The sequence below is a fragment of the Fusarium mangiferae genome, assembly GCF_900044065.1.
Source record: "Fusarium mangiferae strain MRC7560 genome assembly, contig: FMAN_scaffold003, whole genome shotgun sequence".
Lineage (NCBI taxonomy): Eukaryota > Fungi > Ascomycota > Sordariomycetes > Hypocreales > Nectriaceae > Fusarium > Fusarium mangiferae.
In genome coordinates this window covers 476,562-495,714 of record NW_024573923.1, presented here as the reverse complement: position 1 = coordinate 495,714, position 19,153 = coordinate 476,562, and the positions used below count along the sequence as shown (strand labels likewise).

The window sequence follows — 19,153 nt, the reverse complement described above, 5'->3', positions numbered from 1 at the left end:
CACAAGCGGTCGCTTCTGTTTCGTTGCTCTTTGTCCGATACTTTTTGCAACGGTCTTTTTTGTGCTCAGGATCCTCGAGTAGATCCAATCCCCTGTACTCCCGATTTTGTCTTGCGTGAGTTCTGTCTTGTCCAACCTCGTTTCCCTTTGCCGTAACCTGGCCCCAGCCACTCGGGAACGGAAGTTTTTGTCGACTCTCAATCCTCATTTCTCAAGTTCAGTGGTTTTGGGAGGTTGCCGTTCACTGTGACAAAACATGTGGATGGCATCCGCTGACCTGTTCGTAGTTCCAATCACACTAAATAGCCTTAATGGCTTCCTCGAGACTCCCCTAAACCATCGATTTCGTCTGCGTTTGCGACTCCGAAAACTCCATAGTCCGAGGAGCCAATACTAGAACACAACCTACTCGAGCTGACAGTCGAGAATGAGCGGTCCCCCTCCGCCGCCTCCGCCTCATGGCGGAGTGCCAAAGGGTTCTGGCTTGCCTCCGGGAAAATATGACATTTTTGTTATCCCTGAGCACTCCTCTGGAGGCGGATTTTTGTATTTGCCATCCATGCAACCGAATGTGAACAGTTTCGCGGCTGGGTTCGCTTCAGCTCTTATCCTTGTGGTCCTTGGCCAGACTTTGGCGCCTGCTTTCCGTACGTGGTGGGAAGGCTTCCATGGATTAGGAAACATGGCAATGGCAATGCTGGTTGTGGGTGTTGGCTTCGGTGCATGGGCACTTGGTCGTTTCCAAAATCAAGATAAGGGGTTTCCAGGTAGCGGAGGTGGTTTTAGCGGTCCAGGAAATTCTGGCCGTGATAACCAAGGCGGATGGAGTTCGGGCTTCCGCTCAGCAAATGCCGGAGCGCCTCCTCCCCCTCCCCCTCATGGCACTCCTCCTCCACCACCTCCTCATCATGATACACCCCCGAGGCCACCGCCTCATGATGGACCCAAGACATCTTGGCATGGCTCGCCACATTCAGAACGTCCTCCGCCGCAGTCAGAGCCTCAACCCACTTCGCGAGATGAACCCGAGCCACCTCCTCGACCACCTCCACAGGCTCGACCTCCCCAACCACAGACGCCTCCTGAAACGCCACCCCCGAAACCGAAATCAAAGAAGTCCAAATCCAAACCAAAAGACCCGCCAAGAGATCCTCCAAGAGAGCCGTCTCCTCCACCAAAGCCTCGCGCTGAGACTCCCCCTCCTCCTCCAAAGCCCAAGGCCAAACCGGAACCCAAACCGGAACCCAAGCCAGAACCAGAGCCAGAACCAGAACCGGCTCCTACACCCAAAGCTGAAAAGTCTGAGCGTGAAAAACAAAAGGGTTCATGGGAAAAGGCCCGCGAGGAGATGAGGAAGAAGGAAGAGGAGCGCAAAGTCAGGGAAGCCGAGCAAAAACGACGTGAAGAGGCCGCAAAGAGACTTGCTGAGCTGAGGGCCAAGGACGCCAAGGAGCGACAAGAAAGGGAGAAGGAGAGGCAGCGCAAGGAGCAAGAGGCTCGTGATAAGAAGGAGCGCCTCGAAGCTGAGCAGCGGGCCAAGGAACTTGCCATCAAGCTCGAGGAAGAGCGCAGGGAACGTGAACGCCTGGAGAAGGAAGCCAAGGAAGCCCGTGAGCGAGAAGCACAACGAGAAAAGGAGGCTCGCGAACTTGAGGAGAAGAAGAAGAAGGAAGCCGAAGAGCGCGAAGCAAGACGAAAGAAGTTTGCCGCTGAACGAGAGGCTTTGAGAAAAAAGGAAGCCGAGGAGGCTAAGCGACGAGAAGAAGAGAAGAAACAAAAGGAGCTCGAGAAACAGCGAGAGCAGGAGAGATTGGAGAAGGAGAAGGCTGAGAAGGAGAGGATCGAGAGGGAAAAAGCCGAGAAAGAAAAGGCTGAAAAGGAACAGGCTGAGAGAGAAAGAGCTGCAAGGGAAACTGCAGATCGACAACGTATGAGTTACGCCTACTCGGGTGTTGGCGAGAAGATCAGCATGTGGCCTAACGGTCGCCCACCAGCTGCACCCAAGTCTACAACCTCTTCTACTTCCAAGCCACCTCCAAGCGCCGCTTCTTCTCAACGAAAGCCTGGTCCTGTACCCTCCGCCGCCAAGTCCAACGTTTCTGGCGTCAGCACGGAGAACTCGTATCGACCTTACGACAAGCCCAAGCAGCAACCGAAGCGTAGGGGTTCTGTGTCTTCGCTTGGTTCTGAATCGTCGTGGGCTGCATCGCAGACTACTGGTCGAACAACGCCGCCTCTTTCGACACGTGCTGGTCCCTATTCAACCAAGGATCCTGACAAGATTGTCATTTCAGGTGTTTACCTTTTCATGAACCAATTCTCCAAGACGCCCGCTAGCCAACTTATCTCGGGTGTGGGAACTGTAACCGACGGACTCATCCTCCGTGTGACAACCGAAGGCCTTTTTATCGATGATGACGTCCGAAATGTACCACAGCGGGAATGGGACGTCAAAACTTGGACGCTGAAACAAGTAGAGGTATGGTGCCCCCCACATTGCTTGAAATCGCCTGCTGCTTCTTCCCCCGCCCCCGGTACCAAACCGAACCCTTTGCTTTACAAAATGGCCTCGTCTCGAGCACGCGATCGTGGAGCAACTCAACCTCTCGTAGGTGAAGAGGCCGACGTTTACCTGACCGAGATGCTGCGCGCATGCAAAACTTGTTGTCGTCTTGGTTTATGCAATCGTACATTTCGAGATACTAACATTACGTCTTCGACTGGCCAGACTGGAGAGTGGAAATCCAAAGGCCTTCACCTACTACGGGCCACGAACCGAGAAGGAAAACGATACCTGTTCGTTATCGACGAGTCGGAAAGCTGGAAGATATCTACCGGGCTCCAGCGTCTCCGAAAGAGCCCTCTTGCCCAGCAGCTTGCTGTCAGTGGCATGGCAGCTTCGGACGCTCGAGGAACCCTCGAGATGCTGGGCTGGGCCTAATAAGACCTTTGCAGAGTACATGCTCGCTTCGGTACAGAGCTTTTGGGTTAGACGGTACCAATACAGAAGGAAGAAGAATAGAAGTGTAGAAAGTGGTGGACAGCGCAAGGATTTATGGGGAGCCAGGAAAACCCGCGGTTACCTGGGAGAAAACGATGCATTGCAGCATTTAGGGCGACATGGTTGTTGGAATGTCAGTGAATTGCATAGCAAGACAGGAGTACGGGGCAATGCGGATCTGGGTTTGACTGACTGGGCTGGCCGACTCAGCGCGTGCGTCTGCTTGAGGTCAGCCCAGGCGTTTATGTTTTGTTGCGAGCATTCTGATTCTGTTCATCATACCCCTTTGGCATCTTTGAAAGATTGGATCAAGGATAGACTTTACGATGAAAGACATGACCATAATAAAAGGACTTTAATTTCTCAATTCTCAAGTTGCAAGTATTGTGTCTATAGGGTAATCGGCCTCTATTCCGTATGACATCCAATTTTAATTGCAACAGGATTTATAGAAGTACTGCTCATAGTAAATACCATTCTTCTATATGAATAAGGTCATTTCATTTCAGAATTGGCTGTGTACGGATATTATTTACCGCTATGTGAAAGTTGTTGCAATACTGGGTTTTCCGTTCTCTGGAATGCCGTGTAATTAACATTGATGAATGAACCAAACAAAAACAACTCAAGATCCTTCAATTTTGTTACAGTTAATAAACAACAGTGGCTAATGTCCCAGCTCTTTGTAAAACAGCAAGATTTCAATCCATCTACTTCGTATGTTACGTACAATTTAGAAGAGATGATGGGGATGCTACTTGTTGGACGTTGGCTGATGGCGTGCCAAGTTGGTCATGTGATGCGACCTTTGTCATGTCTGTTCATAATGAACAACACAAGCACCTCACGGTAAGTCTCATTGTGATCCTTCAACAGCGTATGAATTAAGGTCCCGAAATAAAATGGAGACAATCTACATCGTCTTCGGCCTTTTGGCTCTGTTCATGATTGCCCAGGTAAGTAAATTAGCTGAGTAATTAATCACAACTACCAAAACTCACTCACCTCTAGGCCGTATTCGCGGATCGTTCACCCATCCCCGAAACATCCGGCAAGGTCTACAAGATCTCCGCCCCGTCGGAGCTCGACTCAGTCCTCGCATCAAACATACACGTCGTAGTTGATTTCTACGCAGACTGGTGTCCGCCGTGCCGCGCCATCGCGCCTGTATTCTCAAACCTAGCAGACGCCCACGCCTCAGAGGGACAACTTGCCTTTGCCAAGGTCAACACTGATCATGTGAAGGATGTTGCAGCCAAGTATGGAATCAGCGCTATGCCGACTTTTGTGTTCTTTGAGAATGGCGTTGCGAAGGGTGTGCAGGCTGAGGGGGTGAACAGCAGGGCTGTTGCGTTCACGAAGGATGGCAGGGTTGATAGGATTAGGGGCGCGGATCGGGGGGCGCTTGAGGCTGTCGTTAAGGCTTTGGCTAGTGAGAAGTGACGGGCTTCAGGGATTGAGCAGGTGGGTAGGGCAATATGTTGAACGTCACATGAGGATGGTGGCTCAAGTAAGGAGTTGATGATGAAGCATCACACTATTTTCCATTGCTACCAAATGATATGCCACTGTGTCGGCTCTTTTATCAACCTCTCATTTCATAGCAACAACAATCTTCTTGGCCGATACACCAGCATCAAGAGTGTCCAAAGCAGACTGAAGACTCCCAAGTCCATGACCAACAACCTCTGCGTCAGGTGCCGGCACAAAACTTCCACTTGCCAGCGCCTCTGAGATGTAATCATTGAAGATCCACGAAGCAAGATCTTTATCAGTCGCCAAAGGAACGACAAACTTGGTCTCAACACCATCGGGGACTGGAAATCGCGGGACCATTGTGAGCGGGACAAGCTTGCAATTGTCTGGCGAGCTCAGGGCTACAGCTGCACAAGTGTCCACGATTGAAGGATAAACCGAGACGTCCAAGCCGCCGTTGGCTATGGCACCGGCCACGACCTTTCCTTTGACTGCAGTGAGGAGATCTTCCTTGATGGTTGGGGAGTTATAATCGAAGGTCTGGCTGGCCCCGAGTTTCTTGAGGTAGCCAAAGTTCTTGGGCGAGGCGGTGGTTATAACCTCGAAACCAGCTGCTTTTGCAAGTTGGATGATGTTACAGCCAACACTGGTAGATCCACCCCAGATGAGAATGACTTTTCCATTGGCTTTGGTCTCTGCAGTAGGGAGGTCAAGCGCAAGGTAGTCAGGATGGAACAATGTCTTGACAGCAACACTCAAACAAAGCGGAAGCACCGCTGCCTCTGCAAAGCCAATGTTATCAGGGAGTTTGGCACAGAAGTATTCTTTGACAGGAACATATTCCTGATAGGTACCCATGTTATATCCAATCACACGGTCGCCGATCTTGTACGTGGTAACATCAGAGCCAACGGCTGTGATACGTCCCGCGACATCGCAGCCAAGAATAGCTGGGAACTTGAGCCAGGGGAAGATAGAGGGTCCAAGTCTCTGCTGGGCTGAATCGACAGGATTGAGAGCTACTGCATGATTCTCGATGATGAGCTCGTCATCTTTAGGTTCTGGGTATGGTGCTGGCTTCACCTCGAGAGGTGCCTTTTCAGCGACGAGATAAGCAGCGTTGTTTGAGGTCATGATGGTTTTGAGAGGCAATTGTTTGATGGTATTGGATCAATGTCTACAAACTACGGAATCGTATTCTTTTATATAATACCTTCTTTATCAGATTATGAATTCTCGAAATGTTGATGAATATGTCCATGACGATAGTCTGGATAGGTTTACATGAGTGAATACGAGACGAGGTTAGCGCAGGATGGATGAATGTACAGCATCGGATATAAGTTGCCCAAAATCCGTAGACACCGCCAAGACCACACACAACATTTGGCAGATGCAGATACTCATGCAACAAGATTCAGCTCTAGGTAGACGGTCGGTAATAATGGAGATAACGATAGTTCTATGTAGCTTTGGCTTGCAGACGATCTCTGGTCTGAGACACTTCGACATTGTTACGTTAACCAATCACAGCCTCGATGCATTGATAGTGAGAGGTGAGTTTCTGGAAAAGGAGACATGTGTCGCGAAGAATGAACTACGAAGCCCTTTAGAAGCGCTGTTGGGCATGGCGAGTTTACTCACTGACACACACAGTCTGTCAACTGAGACAAGGCGGCGTTCTTAGTTTTTTTTACAAATTAGCATCCATTGTTCAACTCCTCTAGAGTCTTCATTTGTGACATGAATATCCAGTGGAAAAGAGACTCTTACATGCTACAAGTCTCGTTTGTCGGAGTATACTTTGGCTGAGACCTAACGTAGACCCTAATGATAGGAAGATGATTGATAGTTCTTCGAGGAAGGTCGTCAGGCGGCAGATCGAGCTACGAAAGAAGCCCACAGAAGGACTTTCGAACTATAAGAGAATAAGATAAATACTGGAACTCGAGATGTCCAGTCTTGATATCGATTGTTCGGTTGGTTTCGGTTCGGTCGACGCTCTCGGATCGGCCCCCCATTTCTCCTCCGTTGAACAGCCCCGGCCGAACTGACCCGGCTGGATGAGAAGACAACTCGGTATCTGCTGTCAATCATATAAGACAATTTGATAAAAAAAAAAAAAACACGATAGAATAGATTATTTAACGCAATGATAAATTGATATGCCCAATTATCACGATGGCCTGCCCTTTCAGCAACCCAAAAAACCTCTTCGAGGACCTCGCCACAGCCCGAGAAACACCAAGTATAGAATACAGCGACAAACTCGGAGGCTATGTCATCTCTCGGTACGACGATATAGTATCAGTTCTAGATAACCCCGGTGCTTTCAGCTCAAGGCCCACTGTACCCGATTTCCCACCACAGGTTAAGCAAATCTTCGCAAACAAGGTCCCGGAAAGGGGGACTTTACTCGCGTATGACAACCCTGACCATGATAGGCTGAGAAAGAGTGTAGCATCTTTCTTCGTGCCTAGAAGACTAGAGCGTTTTGAGCCTTTGTTAAGAGCAACAGCTCATGATCTGATAGACGGTTTTGTGGAAAAGGGTTGTGCTGATATCAAGAGCAACTTTGCACTTCCATTACCTCTACGGACTATCGTCATAGTTGCTGGTCTAGACCCATCGCGATGGCAGTGGATTGGGAGATGTCTCGCGCTATTCGGTGGGATTACCCAGACGAACGAGGAGCTGAGCATTGAGCAGCGAGTTCAAGATGTATTAGATCTTCACGAATATGTCGCTGAAGTCATCCAAGAGCGCAAAACAGATCGAAGAGATGATCTGATCAGTCATATTTGGAATGGAAGAGACGCTGGAGTGGTCGAGATGACAGACTATGAGCATCTCAGCATGATTCCAGGACTTCTCTTGGCTGGACACGAGACAACCACCAATCTTCTCTCAATGGGGATATCCCATCTATTACACCATGGCCTATGGGACACCGCCACAAAAGATGAAGAATCAAGAAAAACTGCGATTGAAGAACTTCTTCGATACGAGTCTGCCATTACCGGAATGGAACGTCTCGTTAAAGAAGAGTCAAAGATCGGAGATCACACCGTCCAGCCTGGAGAGAAGCTCTTCGTTGCATATAATTCAGGAAGTCGAGACACCACAAAATTCGACAACCCCGATAAACTGGACTTGAATAGACAGCATAAGCACCAGCACCTTGGTTTTGGACGCGGCATTCATGCTTGTCTTGGTGCACCTTTTGCACGGCTTCTTCTACGAACAGAGCTTGCGGTGTTGAAAGAGAGACTGCCAAACCTGAGGCTCAGGACACCATATGAAGAGATTCAGTACTGTAGGGTCCATGCTGGTCGTGGACCAGAAAGAGTCGAGATCCAATGGGATGTGCCGTCTCGAGATGAGTTGCGCGTCAACGTTGGCCACGCCAATGTCAACTCCACGCTTCGGGCTTCTGCAAAAACAAAAGAGCTGGAGATGGTCGTGAGAAACGTCGAGAAAGTTACAGAGAGGATAATTCGCCTGACCCTCTGTCCCAGAGACGGTGCAAAGGTACCAAAATGGTCTCCTGGGTCGCACGTCGACGTCCAAGCTGGCACTATTGGCTATCGTCAATATTCTATATGCTCAAAGCCTTCTGAAGATCAGCGTATAAAAATAGCAGTACTTCGAGAGAACGATACTGGTGCTTCGAATTGGATCCATCAGAATGCCACAAAGGGAAGCCAGATGTTGATTCGTGGACCGCGCAACCACTTCAGTCTCGAGTTTGGGTCTCGTAAGACAATATTCATCGCTGGAGGTATCGGAGTCACTCCGATCATACCAATGGCCGAAGCTGCGAAAGAGTCTGGCGTTGACTACTCCATTCTGTACCTCGGCCGATCGAAGAACAGCCTTGCATTTGTGAGCGAGTTGACAGAGGAACATGGCGATCACTTCACACTTTGGGTCAGCCAAGACCACGACGGTAAAAGATTTGACCTGAAATCCTACCTGCAGCAAGAAGACCTCCTCGATCTACGAGTATACTGTTGCGGTCCAGAGGCTCTCCTCACAGGGGTCGAGGAAGCCCTGGCAGACGCGCTACCAGGAGTTCTACGACTCGAGCGCTTCGCGGCACATAATACTGGAAACACGAAGCCAAATACTTCGTTCGATGTAGTTTTGGCCCGAAGTAACAAGATTTTGCGAGTGCCAGAGGATAAATCGATTCTGGAGGTGATCAATGAAGCAGGTGCTGGAGTGCTCTCGACGTGCAGTACTGGAGTGTGTGGAACTTGCGAAGTGAGGGTTCTTGATGGGCTTGTTGATCATCGAGATGTGGTTCTTACGCATTCCGAGAAAGCGGAGGGGAAGAGTATGATGCCGTGTGTTTCGAGATGTTTAGGGAAGAAGTTGACATTGGATCTTTGGTAAACGTAGCTTCTGTGTAATGAAAGGTCTAGAAATAAGTGGATACATAGTGAAGCATGGCGATGGACGTAATTGCAGTGGCACCAAGAGGGAACAAAGGGGTGAGTCCGAGACCTTCAAGCGAACGAAATATCTGTGAGAGGAGTATCAACAATTCATCGGAAAGTGACGGAAAGAGAAAGTTTAAGTCAGCAGGCGATGAATAGTGTCTAATTGTTGAATAATACGAGTCACAGTCGTGGACCCCTTGTGCTAGGTCGTGGTGAGGTTATACACTTGGGCAAACAGTTTTTGGTTACATAAGAGCACAAAATGTTTGCATAGCATATTACTTTTGGCTCATTGGCTTTTCCCAGAGCCTTGCTCTAGACTATATTGTACAGCCCAAATCTTCACACGAATCCAGTCCTTAATCAGTGGTTGTAGTGCCCTTTCGAGCCTCCCTCTCAGCAACATAAGCACGCCACTTCGGGTTCCAGATACAGACAGGAATACCCAGCAAGAAGATACCACCAAACAGTCCAGCCAAGACACCAAATGCCCATTTATACCCGTGCTCCTCGATCATAGGAGTCAATCCATAGGTAACACCAAAAGAGATGATGTTCTTGGTACCGACGACAGTAACGAGCGCAGGACCAGGATGCTTGGGAGCAGCCTCAGACGCAAAAGTTGTCGAGATGATGATGACTGCCGTGAATGAATACTGGAAGATGGTCCAGCCGAGATACGGTCCCCACCAAGTTGCGCCTCCACCGGCAGTGAAGCCATATAGGAGAAGCATACCCACGCCGACAACAGCTGGAGGAGCCATGGTGATGAGATGGTGCTCAGGCTGGTGAATACCGCGATTACGACGAGCCATCCAGAGAACAAAGGGATTGGCGAGGAACGTGCAGTAGAGCATGCCCAGAACAGCTCCAACGACTCCACCAATGTTGATTAAACCAATGTCCTTAGCTTCCCAGTGATAGTACTGCATGAGAACCTGGTTGTATGTCAAGGACATACCGACACCACAGCCAAGAGCGATGGAAGATGTGAGGACGGCGTATAAGATACCAGGTGACGAGAATGAAGCGAGCATGTACTTCCAGCTCAGGAAAATAACACGCAATGGCTGAGAAGATGGCTTAGACCAAGGCCGGAGACGCTCAACGTATGCCTTGCGCTCAATATCCTGAGCAGGGTTTCCAGCGTTAGGCGGTGTCAATCCTGATCTAGACATCTCCTCCAGGTAAGCCTGAGCCTCAGAATCAGGAATGACCTTTGTGACTCCAAACTCATCAGTGATGACAAGTTGACCATCAAGCGAGGCAGCAGGACGAGTAAACTGTGTCTCAAAGCCAAGCAAGAAAGCAATGATCAATCCGACGCCCACAGTGATGGTGAATACCCAGTAGTACCACCTCCAACCGAGATCAGCGTTGATGTATGACGATGCCAGGTTGAGAGAGGACGAAATAGCGTTTTGAACCATCCAGTAGAGACCGAAGATGAAGGCTCGTTCGTGGAGGAATGTTACCTCTGTGAGCATGAGAGGAAGAAGAGACTCGGATGCACCAGTTGCGATGCCCTGAAGGATGCGTGAGACGAGATGGCCGTAGTAGCTGTTTTGAGTGGCTGCTGCGATGCTGGCGGCGAGAAGAACGACCACGGAGATGAGGAAGATGGGTCGACGGCCATAAGCAAGCGACAAAGGGAGGATGATGTAGTTTCCTGGCTTTGTTAGTGACTCTGAAAACACAGCTGAAAGATAAACGTACCAAGTCCAATAAACAAGGTCGGTAGTGTAATAAGCAACACAACTTGATCCGAGTTGAACCCCTTGGGAATATACATCTCAAAAAAGACATTCAAGATAGCTCCCAGTCCCGAGGCAACTGAGAGTCCCATGACCGAGAACCAACAGCAACAAAAGACCAAGCCATATTTCTCCCATGGCTTAAAATTTAAAGGATCATTAGGATCCGACGACGGCACGGGAATCTTTCGAATCTCGCCCTGTCTGTTGACGAGAAGAGCGTTTCCCTCAATGTGACCGCCATCGTGAGCTGTGTGTGCCCTTTTCTCATCTTCGATATGATCTGCTGAAGCGATGGTTGCGAGATCTGGGAAATCCGACTTCTCGGCCATGGTGAAGTCGAGGTCGGTGCTGAGGCTGGCTTAGAGGCCGAGATTGAGGCTCATTGAGGCTCTTTATGAACTGAGAGGTTAGAGGGCTTGGCTAGTGTTTCTTAGTAAATAGGTCCGTTGATCGGGGGAGTCTGGACCGACTTAGATGGGGTTGTTCCCCCACACTCCCGTTCCGGGGAATCGGTTCGGAAACATATTTTTCGGTTCCTGAGCCGTGTTAGCGTGGGGTTTAAATACAGCATCACTTCATCGAATGCGTTGTTCTGGTTCTTTGGGCGATTGCAGAGGTAGATGCAGAGTATTCCTTTATACATATATTCTTGAACCATTACTCAAAACTCCTCGGCGTGAGCTTTTCATGATGTTATCCTATAGTCCTTTTGAACCGAGAGCTGTAGACTAAACCGAGTATGCCATCAACAAGTTGAACAGAATGAAAGCAGTTCTGGCTGGTCATCTATTGCTAAACTGAACAAGATCCTACCCGTGAACTTTATCTCCTGAGGCTGAAACTCAATTGCAGATTCTCGTAAAATGAACCGAAGTCCGTTGGTAATGAATCCCTGTCCGTTGGTCGAACCGACTCCTCCACATCCCCGATCTCACCCCCGCATCCCCATATTGCCCCAGATTTCAGTTTATCAATACTTCAGCTAATGAAAACACCATCAAAGTGGCCCAATTATCGTTGCCCAAAGCTCAAACAACAGCAGTATACACGTGAATGCAGCCAGAGCTTCCGTGACTACTCTGCTGAGAGGCCAATCTTCGCCACGGCTATCGACGCGTTCGAGCATAGGTAAGCCTGTGACGAAGAATATCATGTATCCAAAAGTTCCTACTTTCATCATTCGATCTCTCTTCTCATAGAGGAACACGTCGGAAAGAAGAGGGCTCGCCATGAAGAATGTTTCTCCGAGCGCAACGACGTATGAAAGAGCCAGCACCGCAAGCACACGTCCAACTCGTCCAGGTTGTAATCGACAGATAATTTTGCGCTCTGCAACCAACAAGAAAGTGAAGCAACTCATAAAATATGCATGCGTAAGCGGATACAAGAACAAAGGAACCTCGCTGCCCGTTCGGCCAGCAACAGCAGAGCTGAAATTCACTCTGCTGTTGAACATGTATCGCATGCCCATAAGATCGAAGAAGTAGTGAGAGATGAAGTAAGTTCCCGTGAAGACTATGACCCATACCCATAGGTTGAGTTTCACCCAGTACCTGCGGTACCATGGACGACCACCAGGTTTTGATAGGAGTGCTGGGAGAAGTATGGAGGGCAAGGCAACGGTAATAGAGAAGAGCATATAATCAACGTCGTTCCAGGTATTGATGATACCACTCAGCATAACGAATGCCACAGCGATGACCCAGAAAGGGCTTTGAGCGAGGATCAAACCATCTGTCCATCTTTTGTCAGCTTCGAGATATTGAGCAGAGATTTGGTTCTTCTTAGATGATGTTGACATGGCTTGTGTACTGTTGTGACTGTCTCTGATTTCGCTTGCAGTGCACGGAAGTTATAAGAGCTGAGTTAAAGTTGAGAGAATGTCAGCATTGGATTTTGACCGCCAACTCTCGCTGACCGAATCCGAGGGATTGTTTTTGCCCGATACAACCTTGCAGTCAGAATGTCCAGGCTCATCTGCTACACACCACGCTAATAACATTATCAACTTACTCAACCAAATCTTAATCTTCAACTTTTGACACTCAAGCTCCATCAAATTATTGGAATTAATATTGAGGCATTTCGTTGAAGTTTTGTTTTGAAAGCCAACATCTTGCCTTGGTCTCACGCCCATGTAACGTTATGTGATGATACCCATTGTTTGGACCAGGATCCATCGTCTCATATGATGACAAATCCGTCCAACAACACCTCACCATCCAATATATCCCTTCTCAATAACATACTCATGAAATGAGGCTTTCAATTCTCTGACCTTACTATGACTCCTGCCAACAGAATACCCGCAACATACACCACGCGATGGAACACCCACTCAACCCCTATCAATAGCTTTGCGAGCAGGAGTCTTTCGACACAAACCAGAAAATACAATACATCTTGTGATAGATGTCGAAAGTCTCGTGTCAAATGCTCAGGAGGTATTCCTTGCCGACGATGTGCTTCGTCTTCTGAATCACCATGCATTTACAGCCTATCTCAACGACGTGGGAAGAAACGGGCATGTACAAGAGATATGTTACCAGCATCGAACGAGTTCCCTTCCTTGGAGATCACTCCTTCAGATCTTGGCATGGGAGCATTTAATTTGGAGATTGCATCAACAGTCGAGCCTCAGAACATAGACCCCAGTGTAGGTGTTCTATTAAGAAGACTTGAAACAGGCATACTGATATAGTTAGTTGTTCAATGGCTTGTTGGGGTTTGATCAACCCCTTCCAGACCAAGATGCAGGATTCATCTCGGGAGCTTCAGGCAGTGCAAATTCTCCATCCCTGACGGAAATAGTGGACGCTCTGGACTCACCACCCCCGTCCTTTTGTCTCAAGCCAATATCAAAGTGTCCCAAAGCGTGCTATGCAGACATACACGACATGAGTGGCATCGTGGATACTATAATGAAGAATCCCGGACAGACGCCACTCGACGAGATTCTATCATTATTCCAGAGCGTCTTCCACCAGTCTGCACAGTACCTTGCCTGCCAGAATTGCGACACCGGTTGTCTTCGCCACATTAATCTCGTCATGCTTCATCAACGACAGGTCAACCTTCTCAGTGAACTTGCAGAAGACCCGGGAGAATATCTCAGGGGCGGCATGGTGAATGCTACGTTGGGAGGGTTTCAGGCCTCTAAACAGGACGATATTGCGATAAAGCAGTTGATGGTTAGACACGCGACGAGAGATGTCATACTCTCAGTGAACGCTGGTCATGAGAGTGCCACGGGGTTTCAAAAGAGGTATACTGCGGGAACATTGGATTTGAGTGACACGGGAAAGCTTAATGTGAAGTGGTTGGTGGAGGTGTCGGAGAATCTTAGGAGGACGCTCGAATATGTAAGGGCTCTGCTAGAAAAGGATGATTGGGCCACAAAGATGCTGGGTTCATGAAACATAATGAAAGATAAGGAGGAGCTTGAGATGAATTCACGTCGTTTTTGCAATAGTTGGACCATATCAAGCGAGTTTAGTCAGGGGGTATCCTTCGAGCAATAACTCCTTATTCTATCTTCGGTGGGTACATTGAGTCAAACACACCACTTTTACAACAAGATAACAGAATGCTTCTAGTTTCCAGAGAACTACTAGTCAAACTGGACATCGTACTTCTTGCGCAGAGTCTCGCCATAGCGCCAGAACAGAAGAGGCGCGATAGACACTAAGATGGCAATGAATCCGAGAAGAGAGTTTCCCTAGAAGGACTTGTCAGTATCAAATGAAGTATAGGGATGTGAACTCACCCATCCGTAACCAAGAGCAGAGTAAAGTGGTAGTCCAGCTATAGGGAGGCATCCGCCAACTATACTACGTATGACACTTGTAGCAGCCAGAGCGCTAGCCGCATAGGTTGTGAAGGCATCGATCATGTATATCTGAGTGGGAAGCTGCTGCGCGTTAGTGAGAGAATTATAAGAAGGAATCGTTTATTACAAATGAGAATATCAGTCCGGCCCCTGAGAATCCCGTGAAGATAATAGGAACTATCCAGTGAACCTCATACTCTGCTGTCCAGCCGTACACGAACAGCCCAATGGGGAGAAGCGGAATTCCAAGAATAATAGGAAGTAACCGATATCTGAAATAGTTAGTGATCTTCTTTCTTTTTAATGACATACTTACTCAGGCTTAGACTCTCCATATTTCTTGGTAAGGCGGTCTTGAAGCCAGTCGCTCAGCCAGGAGAGAATCACCAATGCAACGATACAGCCGATTCCTACTCCAAGGAAAGCAAGTCCAAGGATATCAATGCCAAACCCGTACTGCTCTGTGAACACAGTGGAGAAAGTGGTAAAGAGAAGATAGAGGTAGCCATATATCAATGCGAGATACAGAGAGAGACCAGTGACGATAGGGCTGCGGATAAGCATTCTCATCGGTCTCATTAGCGCCCGTAGTAGCGCTTGGCTGACATTTGGTGCTTCTTTGTTAGAAATAGGGTAGCCTGTGTCCTTGAATAGTCTCTGCTGGATCTTGAGGTGATGGGACTCGGTGAGAAAGAAAAAGGTCACGATCGTCATGACTCCTTTCTAAACGCCGAAAGATCAGCACTGAGCGTTGGGTATGATGTTTTACTTACAAAGATGGCCATGATCCAGAACACCCACCTCCATCCGAGGTCCTTCGCAACGAAACCACCTATGACAGGCCTATTAGACTGGTTAGTAACCTCATGTTCTGTAGAGAAAGTAAACATACCCGATGACAGGGCCCAAGAAATAACCAGTGAAGAATATCGACATCACAAAGCCTCTTTTCGGAAGCTCGACCTGATCAGCAATGCTTCCACCCCCAATATTCATCGGCCCAGCACCAAAGCTCCCAGCAATAAACCTAAAGACAATAAACGTGGCGATGTTTGGTGCAAGGGCACTGCCGATCGAAAAACCAAGAGTGACAACATTGCAAATATTGAGCAGTAATCGCCGTCCGTAAAGCTCTGACAGCGGCGAAAGAAGCACGGGACCAAACGCGAAACCCAGAACAAATATCGACACGACGAGGGATGTCACGGGTGGTCGAGTTTCGTGGAAGTCTTCTTTCAGGAGAGGAACGCCTGGGACGATGACAGATGATTCCAAAGGACTAATATGGAACTGTGAGATATAGGAGATATGTGATATTGGAGGAGACTTACGTGATAAAACCCAGGATAGACACAATTCCCAAGTTCAGTGTTTTCTTCCGTAAGCTCCAATTCTGAGGATTTTCAGGATCTCGTTCCCAAGGGATTGAGATGCCTGGCTGTTGCTTCTCAGCGTCCGATTCAGTTGACATTTTCACATAAGGGTGAGAACCAGATAAAAGACGGCAATGTTGTTACAATAAATACATTGAACTAGTCATTTCTATATAAGAATCACAGCTGCCATATTCTCTTCCAGTTTCCAGACACATCGTAATGCTGCCAAGCAAATTGTGTTCGCTTTACGAAAATTACCCGATTAGGAAATCTGGCACCTCGCTCAGCGACAACTGGGTCAGGTTTTGCGCCTCATCGGAGTTTAGTAAGCTTGATCAGACCACAAAATGAGGTTTAGCCAGGCGGAAATGGATACACATGTCATTGTTGTCTTCAAGCTGGGGAATATCACGTTTCAACGTTGGCGGTCGGAGATTATGTAACACTCTCCGCGCCGCTCAGCGATGCTGAAGCCATAATGGTATAAGTTACGAACTAACACCGAAAGGGGCTATATAAGATCTCCAGCAGTGTACATGAATGAAATCAAATGTTCAAGTGACAGCAAAATATCATCTAGTCTTTCAAACATCAAATACAATGTCAGAATTCTATACTCAAGTTCAACTCAGCGACGGAGTCAAGCTCAACGTCTGCATCCTCGGAGCTGAGAACAAATCGAAACCCTTGATAATTTCCCTCCATGGAGCTCCAGGACTCTCGTCACACACTGGAATAAAGGAGGACTTCAAGTTTCTTGCAGACAGATTCCGCGTTCTCGTGTACGATCTTAGAGGCAGTGGAGACAGTGAGGTAAAGGGACCTTTCACCGATGAGCAATGGATCTCGGATCTCGAAGAGCTCAGGTAAGTGACCGGGGAGCAATTATCTTAGGAATCGAGGTTGACATCCTTTACAGAGCTTGGGTGGGAGACGAAAAGTTCATCCTTGCTGGGGGGTCCTACGGTGGCTTCCTTGCGCTGAACTACGCCCTCAACTACCCAAACCGTCTCCTGGCCTTGATACTTCGTAACACCTGGGCATGTGGTCCACAAGGCACACACCGCGCCCTAGCAAACATCCTGCTATCCGACCGGATTAATCCCGATCCGATGCGCCAAGTAAGGCTTTGGACCGGTAGCGTTCAAAGCAAAGACGATGTAGAACAAGGCATGGCCGAGATTGTCCCCATCTACACCCCGGAAGATAGCCCGCAGCCTGAATCATTTGAAGGTGCGAGTACGGAACTTCGCTGGGAGGTTCACAACGCTGCATTTTCTTGGTCACAGCCTCGTTTTGATGTGAAGTCCAGGCTGTCTGAGATCAACGTTCCGACCTTGGTAGTTATTGGAAGGCTTGACATAATTTGTCCCGTTGAAGAGTCTGAGATGCTCCAGAGGGGTATCAAGGGCAGTGACCTTGTTGTTTTTGAGAAGTCAGCTCACAATCCTGCTACTGATGAGTCGGAGAAGTTTCGGGAGGTTCTCTGGGATTTCCTTGGAAGGCTTGAGTGGTAACTGGGTTGATGAATCTGATACATTAACGTCTTGGAGTCAGCATCGGAAAGGCAACTTTTAAGGATTCATTCATTAGTTAGGTACCGATACCTCAACTTGCACCCTTCTATCGTTGTTTATGCTACAAATCTTATGCGTCACAATCACTCCGTTTGGAGTCACAGCTTCTAATCATGAGGTACTCTAATCGCTGGTATTTTGCGAACAATGACGTTTCATGATATCCTTATAGCTATCAATATCATTACATTAAACTAGCATCATTCAAATATTCCAAGCTGTTGCCCGCCACTCGCAACCTATAGATGGCCATCGTCCGTATCCAGGCCATCACCCCAGAAAGGCCGAAGGACTACCTTGCCATGTTTTAGAAAGTCTCCGCATTTCTCGTGGATCACCTTCAGGGCTGAATTGTGTATGGAGTCAGGCGATTGCTCCATCGTTTCCCGGTCGGAGTCCATGTAGACCAGAATATGCACTGTCTTGAGCACTTGGTCATTTGGATCTTTCCGATAGCTCGACTGAATGTAGGTGACGACGGCATCCAACAAATCCTCCAGTATATTCTCCGCGGCGTCGAATTGGACCTTTTCGAGGCGCGGCGGCAAGCCTCTCATTAATAACTGATCGTCTCGGATATTGTCATCAGGCACAGGCAGCCAGATGTCCTCAAGGGTCATGCGCATGTACTGAACGTTGAGAAGTCGTGTGCCTGCTGTGAAGTTGTATGCTGTGTGAATTGGCACTGCAAGAAGCCATTTCAAGGTATTCTTGCGGAGTACAAGAACTTCGCAAAGATCTTGGATGGAACAAAGGTTAGCTCCATAGCAATAGGCACCTATGTACAGAAATGACTCCAATGGTCCTGTTGCAGAAACCAGGAGTCCAAGTGCTTCTTTGCTCAATATCGTGCTTCGAAGGGCAATATGACGAATATTGCGGAATTGTAGTGGATCTCGCAGTGTCCGAAGACAAGGATTCACAGCTTCTAGGCTCTGGAGATTTGGAAGTGCTGCAATGAATCCGCCAATGGAGCCCTCAGACATATCGAGGGGGTTGCGAAACACAGTTTGCCTGGCAGTCTTATTTTTAATATCCAGACTCTTCAAGCGCTGAGGGAGGTAGTTTCCATGGTTTGAAAGGGGCTTTCTGAACTTGTCGAGTATCTTGAAGCAGTCTTCGGCTATTGTCTCGAGATACTGGAGGTTGGGTGTTTGAAGAAGGATAAGTGCTCCTATAAACGGCTCCCATCCTATGATATTGTAGTCTTCTCCTGGGAGGTTGAGCATATTAGAAAATTTATTCAAGGACTTGATCAGCCAGTCTTCCTCAGCGCGAGTGTCATCCGGATAGATATATCTCAGCATAATCTGTTTGGCTTGCTTGGCTAGTTCTGGGTTCTCAGAGAGAGTCCTACAGAACAGAACCTCAACTTTAGGCGTTACTTCAGAAAAGCCGAAATGGTGGTGGAGGGTTTTCTGCGCTATATATCCCCAGCTCTTACAGACCGTAGAGAGACTAACGAGGGTGTGTCGAAGGGCCTTCGCATCGGCATCTTGAGCAGTGGATACACTGGGGAAGTCCTGGTGATCTCCAAGTCCTTCGTGGCAATGAAGACAAAAGTCCTCACATATAATGTATATAAGGGCTGCATCAAGGCTTTGAAGATCCATGGTGTATCTTTGAGGAATCATAAGTTTTGAAATAAATAATCTGTAGACTTGGTACGTGTCCTGGAATTTGGACGCTTTA

The 19,153-nt window shown here is 48.2% G+C and overlaps 10 protein-coding genes across 10 annotated transcripts; 5 read left to right on the top strand and 5 right to left on the bottom strand.

Moving 5' to 3' along the window:
- Positions 1-427: 427 nt before the first annotated feature.
- FMAN_04920 (uncharacterized protein) lies at positions 428-2,941 on the top strand (the record flags this gene model as incomplete). Its single annotated transcript, XM_041828316.1, has 2 exons — positions 428-2,479; positions 2,729-2,941. 2 exons carry the CDS (start codon positions 428-430, stop codon positions 2,939-2,941), a joined length of 2,265 nt encoding a protein of 754 aa, XP_041679191.1.
- A 962-nt stretch (positions 2,942-3,903) lies between these two features.
- Positions 3,904-4,444, top strand: FMAN_04921 (putative thioredoxin; the record flags this gene model as incomplete). The annotated part of the gene is made up of 2 exons (XM_041828315.1): positions 3,904-3,957; positions 4,013-4,444. The coding sequence occupies 2 exons, from the start codon at positions 3,904-3,906 to the stop codon at positions 4,442-4,444; spliced, it is 486 nt and encodes a 161-aa protein (XP_041679190.1).
- A 150-nt stretch (positions 4,445-4,594) lies between these two features.
- Positions 4,595-5,611, bottom strand: FMAN_04922 (uncharacterized protein; the record flags this gene model as incomplete). The annotated part of the gene is made up of 1 exon (XM_041828314.1): positions 4,595-5,611. One exon carries the CDS (start codon positions 5,609-5,611, stop codon positions 4,595-4,597), a length of 1,017 nt encoding a protein of 338 aa, XP_041679189.1.
- Positions 5,612-6,658: 1,047 nt separating this feature from the next.
- Positions 6,659-8,875, top strand: FMAN_04923 (uncharacterized protein; the record flags this gene model as incomplete). The annotated part of the gene is made up of 1 exon (XM_041828313.1): positions 6,659-8,875. One exon carries the CDS (start codon positions 6,659-6,661, stop codon positions 8,873-8,875), a length of 2,217 nt encoding a protein of 738 aa, XP_041679188.1.
- Positions 8,876-9,281: 406 nt separating this feature from the next.
- Positions 9,282-11,008, bottom strand: FMAN_04924 (uncharacterized protein; the record flags this gene model as incomplete). Its single annotated transcript, XM_041828312.1, has 2 exons — positions 9,282-10,591; positions 10,639-11,008. The coding sequence occupies 2 exons, from the start codon at positions 11,006-11,008 to the stop codon at positions 9,282-9,284; spliced, it is 1,680 nt and encodes a 559-aa protein (XP_041679187.1).
- A 668-nt stretch (positions 11,009-11,676) lies between these two features.
- FMAN_04925 (uncharacterized protein) lies at positions 11,677-12,480 on the bottom strand (the record flags this gene model as incomplete). The annotated part of the gene is made up of 1 exon (XM_041828311.1): positions 11,677-12,480. The coding sequence occupies one exon, from the start codon at positions 12,478-12,480 to the stop codon at positions 11,677-11,679; it is 804 nt and encodes a 267-aa protein (XP_041679186.1).
- A 738-nt stretch (positions 12,481-13,218) lies between these two features.
- On the top strand, positions 13,219-14,095 carry FMAN_04926 (uncharacterized protein; the record flags this gene model as incomplete). The annotated part of the gene is made up of 2 exons (XM_041828310.1): positions 13,219-13,335; positions 13,385-14,095. The coding sequence occupies 2 exons, from the start codon at positions 13,219-13,221 to the stop codon at positions 14,093-14,095; spliced, it is 828 nt and encodes a 275-aa protein (XP_041679185.1).
- Positions 14,096-14,289: 194 nt separating this feature from the next.
- On the bottom strand, positions 14,290-15,979 carry FMAN_04927 (uncharacterized protein; the record flags this gene model as incomplete). The annotated part of the gene is made up of 7 exons (XM_041828308.1): positions 14,290-14,397; positions 14,446-14,589; positions 14,636-14,780; positions 14,825-15,231; positions 15,282-15,351; positions 15,401-15,787; positions 15,840-15,979. The coding sequence occupies 7 exons, from the start codon at positions 15,977-15,979 to the stop codon at positions 14,290-14,292; spliced, it is 1,401 nt and encodes a 466-aa protein (XP_041679184.1).
- Positions 15,980-16,484: 505 nt separating this feature from the next.
- On the top strand, positions 16,485-17,401 carry FMAN_04928 (uncharacterized protein; the record flags this gene model as incomplete). Its single annotated transcript, XM_041828307.1, has 2 exons — positions 16,485-16,750; positions 16,804-17,401. The coding sequence occupies 2 exons, from the start codon at positions 16,485-16,487 to the stop codon at positions 17,399-17,401; spliced, it is 864 nt and encodes a 287-aa protein (XP_041679183.1).
- A 299-nt stretch (positions 17,402-17,700) lies between these two features.
- Positions 17,701-19,074, bottom strand: FMAN_16067 (uncharacterized protein; the record flags this gene model as incomplete). Its single annotated transcript, XM_041828306.1, has 1 exon — positions 17,701-19,074. One exon carries the CDS (start codon positions 19,072-19,074, stop codon positions 17,701-17,703), a length of 1,374 nt encoding a protein of 457 aa, XP_041679182.1.
- Positions 19,075-19,153: the final 79 nt, after the last annotated feature.